The sequence below is a fragment of the Physeter macrocephalus genome, chromosome 14, assembly GCF_002837175.3.
Source record: "Physeter macrocephalus isolate SW-GA chromosome 14, ASM283717v5, whole genome shotgun sequence".
NCBI lineage: Eukaryota > Metazoa > Chordata > Mammalia > Artiodactyla > Physeteridae > Physeter > Physeter macrocephalus.
The window spans coordinates 89,458,848-89,466,242 of NC_041227.1; the positions used below are offsets into that span (position 1 = coordinate 89,458,848).

Sequence of the window (7,395 nt, forward strand, 5' to 3'; positions counted from 1 at the left end):
TTGTTTAAGCTGAGTGATTTGGGCAAGTCACCTAACCTCCCTAAGTTTCAGTTACTTCATCTGTAAAATGGGGAGAGCACCTTTTTCAAAGGGTGATTGTGAAGGTGAAAGATGACATGTGTACATATCCCTGGCCCATCATAAGGAAGTCCTCTTCCTTCTCCGTCCTTGAGGGCATATTATTGTTAAGCACGCAACATACGCTCCGTGGAGGTGATTTAACATCCGAGGTTTTACCAGGTTCTCCAGCAACATTCCCTGAGAACGAAACTACTCATCCCCTCAGGCTTTGGGAGGACCACCCCTATTTCCGTGCGTTGCCTACCGACGTTGGGCAGGCTGGAGATTGCAATCCACGCGTCTCCCGGGTGCGCAGCCGGCGGCAGGTGCGTGGGCGTGGGTGTGGGCGTGGCGGCATTCATTCCTCGCCCCTCCCTTCCCCGGGGTTGGGGGGGGTGTAAGTGGATAATTCAATCCCCGTGGGACTCGGCGTCTGGCCTCACCCGCGGCTCGGCGGATTGGCTGTCTCAGCTCGCCCCCGCCCTCTGTACCCCCCGCGTCCCAGGTGGCTCAGCCCCCCTGTGGAGCTCTCTGTTTACCTTCAGAGCCCGTCCAAGTTGGGCTCCATCTCGACATTTGCTCCCTCTGGGGCCCCGCCCGCCCCGGAAGCAGGGAGAAAAGCGGGCCGAGCCCTTCCTCTCCCCGCACCGCCCGGAGAGGTCGGGTAAGGGAGACGGGTGTGTGGGAGGGGGAGTCTCAGGCCTGGGGGATCCGGCTGTCATCCCGTCCCGGGATCGCGCGAACCCGGGAGTTCTGTCCCTAGGCTCCTCCGCCTCCGTCCTGTCGTGCTCAGGGTGACGTGCCCACCCTGGGCAAAGAGCCAGAAGCTGGATCTCAGGGATGCCCAGGTCCCTAAAGGAGGCACAGACCTGGAGACTTCTCTCACAGGTGTTCCCCCTCCTCCAGGCGGTGATGACCCCCAAGCCAGCCGGACCCCCGGACGGGGGCTGGGGCTGGGTGGTGGCGGCCGCAGCCTTCGCGGTGAATGGGCTCTCCTACGGACTGTTACGCTCCCTGGGCCTCGCCCTCCCTGACCTCGCGGAGCATTTTGACCGAAGCGCTCAGGACACTGCGTGGGTCAGCGCCCTGGCCCTGGCCGTGCAGCAGGCAGCCAGTGAGGGGGGGGCCCCGAGGTGGGAGGCGGGAACCGGGGAGGAGGGGCCATGAGTGCAGTGGTGGGGGACACACCTGGTTGATTACCAGACAACCTAAGAAAGGTCGACCAGTGTACCTAAGTTCTAGAATATAGTGGGTCTTGAGGTCAAGGCGGAGGCGCTATTAGGCAGGAGGAGAAGTTTAGGCCAGGCAAACAGCCAATGAGAAGTGTTGGAGCGAGTTTGGGGGTCCAGGAGCGTGTCTTCCGTTGACTCCGCCTCCTTCCAGGCCCAGTGGGCAGCGCCCTGAGCACCCGCTGGGGGGCGCGCCCCGTGGTGATGGTTGGGGGCGTCCTCACCTCGCTCGGCTTCGTCTTCTCGGCTTTCGCCCGCAGTCTGCTGCACCTCTACCTTGGTCTGGGCGTCCTTGCTGGTGAGGAGAGAGGGATTCCCGGGTTCTTCACGGGTGATGGTGGAGATGGGAGCGTGTCGGAGCTGGAGGCCGAGGGCGCGAGGGCCTCCTGCGAGCAGCCGAGCTGGGATGGTGGGGGCAGGAATCCCCGGCTCCTGTCCTCACCCGGTCCTATCCCTTCGCAGGCTCCGGCTGGGCCTTGGTATTCGCCCCTGCCCTCGGGACCCTCTCCCGTTACTTCTCCCGCCGTCGAGTCTTGGCCGTGGGGCTGGCACTCACGGGCAACGGGGCCTCCTCGCTGCTTCTGGCGCCCGCCTTGCAGCTCCTCCTCGATAATTTCGGCTGGCGGGGCGCCCTGCTCCTCCTTGGCGCCATTACCCTCCACCTCACCCCCTGTGGCGCTCTGCTGCGACCCCTGGCGCTTCCTGGAGACCCCCTGGGCCCACCCCGAAGCCCGCTAGCTGCCCTCGGCCTAGGTCTCTTCACACGCCGGGCCTTCTTAGTTTTTGCTCTAGGCACGGCCTTGGTGGGGGGCGGGTACTTCGTCCCCTACGTGCACCTGGCCCCTCACGCTTTAGATCGGGGCCTGGGGGCGTATGGGGCGGTGCTGGTGGTGGCGGTGGCTGCCGTGGGGGACGCGGGCGCCCGGCTGCTCTGCGGGTGGCTGGCGGACCAGGGTTGGGTGCCCCTCCCGCGGTTGCTGGCGATGTTCGGGGCCCTGACGGGGCTAGGGCTGCTGGCGGTGGGCCTGGTGCCGGTGGTGGGGAACGAGGAGAGCTGGGGGGGCCCCCTGCTGGCCGCGGCCGGGGCCTACGGGCTGAGCGCCGGAAGTTACGCCCCGTTGGTTTTCGGCGTGCTGCCGGGGCTGGTGGGCATCGGAGGTGTGGTGCAGGCCACCGGGCTGGTGATGATGCTGATGAGCCTCGGGGGGCTTCTGGGCCCCCCCCTGTCAGGTAAGGGCCTGAGCCCGCAGATCCGCTCGCACCCCTCCTCTGCACCCGGGCACGGAGGCCTCTGAGTTCCTTTCCCCCTCCTCTCAGGCTTCCTAAGGGATGAGACAGGAGACTTCACTGCCTCTTTCCTCCTGTGCGGCTCTTTCATCCTCTCTGGCAGCTTCATCTACATGGGGCTGCCCAGTGCGCTGCCCTCCTGCCGTCCAGCCTCACATCCAGGCACCCCACCCCCTGAGAGGGGGGAGCTGCTCCCCGACCCTCAGGTTGGCCTGCTCCCCCCAGGAGGCCCTCACTCCACTCTGGACACCACTTGTTGACCATTTTCTCGTTTGAGCCTCGCCCCCAATAAAGACTTTCTATCTGCTTTTCCTGCAAGCTCCAACTGTTAGGCAATCTAGGATGCTGCAAACATTCTACTTAAACTATCCAAAAAGCCTGGTTGATAGGAACAGGATCCCCCTAAGCCATGCGAGGCAGGAAGGGTGTTTGTCCAGTCAGTCCACTTCTCTTTGCCCAAGTTCTTGCCATTATAACAGGAAATCTTTGAGAAACTGTCTGCCTATCAGCTTCAGTTTGTTGGAGGAGGGGGGTGCTCATGGGTGCTAGCTGCCCCATCCTCATTTCCCAGATAACTCTTTCCTGCATTTCAGCCTCCTTCTACTGGCCTGATGAAAACATAAGAATCCCAGACCCAGACTTCAGCTCTCTTAGCTTTATCTCCCCCTCCCCAGCTAGCACCCCCCGCACGTCCCTCACCATTTTCTTAATTTCTTTCCTAAGTTACAGGGGATAGTGGGAAAGAGGGAGGTCAGTGGGCAAGTAGGAGGAACTGTGGTCCAGAGAGCAGAGTCCAGGGTTAAATGCTCTGGGTCACCAGAGCTCCTGGATACCTCCCCTCCAGTCCCCAGCGTGACCCCATTCAGCCAACCCAGGCATGTGGGCCCCAATCCTTTTTGAGGTTCTGATTATTGTCCGGTTTTCTTATTCAGTTTTATCTCAAAGGGGCATCCCTCTTTCCCAAAGATCTGTCTTCAGGGAAGAAATGTAGGAGTAAAACATGTAAAACATGATGTCTCTTGGCCTTTGAGTTTGCACAGTCGATTCACAGCTCAGCGGAGCAGGCTGAACTCCTGGATCCTTCAGAAAAGGTTGTGCGAGCAAAGAAGAGATAAGACAAAATACAAAGGGTTGGCACACACATCGCAGGAGCCCCAGGCCTGCTCTGGGGGCGGGGAGGCAGTTAACGATGCTTAAGGCACTGTGGTTCTGCGGGTGCCAAGATGGGGCAGGAGAAGACTTGGAGCCAACAACCCCTGGGTTTCCGGGTCTGACTGCCCCTTCTTGGAGTTCAGTCCTCTCCCAGCCCCTCCCTGGGCAGGGGGACTTTGGCATCCAGTGCCTCTGTTACAGGGTCCTGGGGCTTGGAGGTGGGAGCTGAGAAGCAGAAGAAGTGGGGCAGGGTGATGAGAACGCCACTCCCTGCAAGAAGGAAGGCCCCAGCCACCACAAAAGAAGCTGTGTAGGTGCCTGTCACATCCCGGAGGTAGCCTAGATTCAAGAGAGAAAAAGAATACACATGCGTGATCTGTTTCCTGGGACTCAGACACATTTTGGGGTGGAGGGAAGAAAATAATCCTTAACCCATCATTTTGGAAGAGTTAGAACTCTCAAGGTAGGACTGGATGAGCTTGAGAACTCAGGCTTCCCTAGGGGCCTCAAAAGGCCATGTCAACCACCTTCCTGCTTTCAGAAAGGATCTCTGAACCAGCCAGTGGGGATTTGGGGATCCAGATGGAGTCAGGCACACTTGGGCCTTTCTTTCCAGTAGCTGTGGCCTTCCCTTCCGTGACTTCAGTTAATAGTTAAGAGGAAAATGTTAAGGGTCTGAAGGTTCTGGTATCAGAAGCCTGGAGAACTTTGACCAGATGGCTCAGACCCCTGGCCTGGGGCCCAGTGGGCCATGGGAAAAGGCAGACGCTGGCATGTTATGTCTGGCTGGGTCTGACCAGGTCCTCTGAAAACCCCAACTGTAGGTACCCTGCCAAGGGTGCCACATAGGTCCTCTTAATCTTTCCACAGCCCCAGTTTCTTTGCACTTTGGACCCATTTCAGGGCTGCTGTGATTGACCATGCAGGCTGTGTATGAACCATACCAGAGGGCAGTATTCACATACATTATAATGTCAATTCCCTCCCTGAATGGTATGACGTGGCAGCCCGCACCCACCTGGAAATCCCAGTCCCCTTACCTGATAGAGGAGCCCCCAGCAGCCCCCCGATGCTTTCTACCATCTGCACCAGTCCCAGGCCACAGTATATCTTTCCAGTTCCCACCAGTTCAGGCAGCACGGAGAAGGCCACTGGGGTCAGGGCCCCTGATGTGAAGCCATAGGCCACAGTCAGAGCCACCAGGGCTGTGGGAGCCTGAGCCACAGGGTACAGGGCCAGTATCACCCCAGTCATGGTGGTCCAGAGCATCAGGAGTCTTGCCACAGGCCCTGGGACTGCATCCCCTAGCCACCCAGAAGCCACACGCCCCACAGGGTCAGAAATAGCCGCCGCTGAGAGTAGGAAGGCAGCAGGCAGTGGGTCCCAATCTAGGTCCCGAAGATGGGCCACCAGGTGCACGTAGGGAATGAAGTAGCCAGTGTTGATCAGGGTGAGGGCAACGGTGTAACGGAGGAAGGGGCCATGATGGAGAAGGTTGGCAAGTTGGGCCCCAGGGCCACCCACGACAGGGTCCTCAGCCAGGGAGAGTGGGCGGAGAAGAGCACCACAGGCCACCAAGTGGAGGGAGAGGGAAGACACCAGCAGCAGGGCCCCCCGCCAGGCGTACTGGCTGAGCAGCCATTGGAAGAGTGGAGCAAAAGCAAAGGAGGAGAGGCCCACGCCCGTCAGTGCCAGCCCGGTGGCCAGGGATCGCCGACGAGAGAAGTAACGGGACAGGCAGGCCAGGGTGGGAGTGAAGGTCAAGGCCCAGCCAGATCCTGTCAAAAAGGAAGAAATGGGGGTTGAGGGACCCTTAAGGAGCTCGGGGCACACAATCTTCCCAACACTGCCCAGCAGCGGAATGTAGCACAGGCGTTAAATTACAATCCTAGCTTGATACTTTCTAGCTGTATGACCTTGTCTATTTACTTAATCTCCTAGCCTCAAACTCATCTGAAAAATGGGGGTAATATACTTTATGGGACTCTGGAATGTTTGCAAAGTAACCACCGTAGAACTCTGGAGTTAGACCTGGGCTCTACCTCTGGTTGTGTGAACTTCGCTTGCGAAGTTGCATAAGCTTAAAACCTATCCTCATCTGTAAATAGGATAATGATACCTGTCTCACGGCTTTCACATCTGACACAATTTTACAGTAATTCTTCCTTTTACACTCCAGTCCCACTAGCCCTGGGCTTGCATCTTTGAATTTCCTGATTTCTCCTAACCTGTTTATCACTTTAGTCACCTCTCTTAAGAATCCCCTTCAGGGGGACTTCGCTGGTGGTGCAGTGGTTAAGAATCCGCCTGCCAATGCAGGGGACACGGGTGCGAGCCCTGGTCTGAGAAGGAGCAAGGGCCACGGAGCAACTGAGCCCCTGCGCCACAACTACTGAGCCTGCGCTCTAGAGCCCGCGAGCCACAACTACAGATCCCACATGCCACAGATACTGAAGCCCGCGCGCCTAGAGCCCGTGCTCCACAGCAAGAGAAGCCACCGCCAAGAGAAGCCCGTTGCACCACAACGAAGAGTAGCCCCCACTCGCTGCAACTAGAGAAAGCCCACGCGCAGCAACGAAGACCCAACGCAGCCATAAATAAATAAATAAACCGATGTAAAAAAAAAAAAAAAAATGCCTTCTGGGCACAGGTGCCAGCCAAAACTTTCTCTCAGCGTCTCCCTAAGCCTTTTGCAAGGAGCAGGAAGAAGGTAAAAGTCCAGAGGCCAAAAAGACTCAGGCTTTTGACTTGCCCGCCCTTGCCCAGGGTCTCACCTGAGAGCAGCCCAATACTCAGGTACAGGTGGGTCAAGGAGGTAGCAAAGGCGGCAAGCAGCATCCCCAACGCAGCCAAGATGCCCCCAGCCATCACCACAGGCCTGGGCCCGAACTTGGTGCTCAGCGCACTGCCCACTGGGCCTGGAGAAGAGGAAGGGTTCTGAGAGAAGATCTCAGGCGTCCTTCTCCAGCACTGACCCCACCCCCACCATCTCCTTTACCGTCCCCGCATCTCCTCTCCCTTCCGAGGGTCGAGGGTCACAGGACTCTGGACCCAGGCGCAGCACTCACTCCCGAACTGCTGCACCGCGATTCCTATGGAGGCGATCCAGGAGACGCGCGCTGCCGGCTCCTCAAACGCAGCCACAAACTCCACAAAGAAGACGCCGAAGGAGCGGAGCACTCCGAACACCAGCGCCGACTGGAAGAACGCTGAGAGCACCACCATCCACCCCCAGCCCCCGTCGGGGGGCTCGGCCCTAAGTGCCATCTGGGAGGTAACAGGGCTGCCGCCTTAAGCCCCTTCCGGAGCAGGGCTCAGGACGTTCCACCTCTGCCCACCCACCCACCCAGCCGGACCACTCGCAGCCGAGCGGGGAGGAGAGGATGGTAGGGAGGAAAGTACCAACGAGGGCTTGAAAGCTGCAGAGAGGCTGCGTGAGGCGCCTGCGCCTTTCCCCTAGCAGGGGCGATATAGGTAGGGAGACCAGGCGGGCGCTTGCCCCTGCGCTCAGCGCCGGGGGGCGTGGCTCCGCCAGCCGTGAGTCGAGAGTCGAGGCCTGGGCGGGACAGACGGAGGAGAGGGCGGACTTTCGGTCTAGGAGCCAGGGGGCAGCACTGAGTTTGGGCCCCATCCCTGAGGTCTCCGGGTGGATTATCTATTTTATCAC

At 59.2% G+C, this 7,395-nt stretch overlaps 2 protein-coding genes across 2 annotated transcripts; one reads left to right on the plus strand and one right to left on the minus strand.

Moving 5' to 3' along the window:
- The first annotated feature begins 597 nt into the window (after positions 1 to 597).
- On the plus strand, positions 598 to 2,894 carry SLC16A11 (solute carrier family 16 member 11). Its single transcript, XM_024127970.1, has 5 exons — positions 598 to 724; positions 967 to 1,174; positions 1,444 to 1,587; positions 1,752 to 2,519; positions 2,607 to 2,894. Exons 2-5 carry the CDS (start codon positions 973 to 975, stop codon positions 2,834 to 2,836), a joined length of 1,344 nt encoding a protein of 447 aa, XP_023983738.1. The 5' UTR covers positions 598 to 724; positions 967 to 972; the 3' UTR covers positions 2,837 to 2,894.
- Positions 2,895 to 3,267: 373 nt separating this feature from the next.
- SLC16A13 (solute carrier family 16 member 13) lies at positions 3,268 to 7,184 on the minus strand. The gene is made up of 4 exons (XM_007100692.3): positions 6,797 to 7,184; positions 6,503 to 6,646; positions 4,769 to 5,506; positions 3,268 to 4,067 (listed from the first exon to the last, which is right to left on the minus strand). The coding sequence occupies exons 1-4, from the start codon at positions 6,993 to 6,995 to the stop codon at positions 3,868 to 3,870; spliced, it is 1,281 nt and encodes a 426-aa protein (XP_007100754.1). The 5' UTR covers positions 6,996 to 7,184; the 3' UTR covers positions 3,268 to 3,867.
- Positions 7,185 to 7,395: the final 211 nt, after the last annotated feature.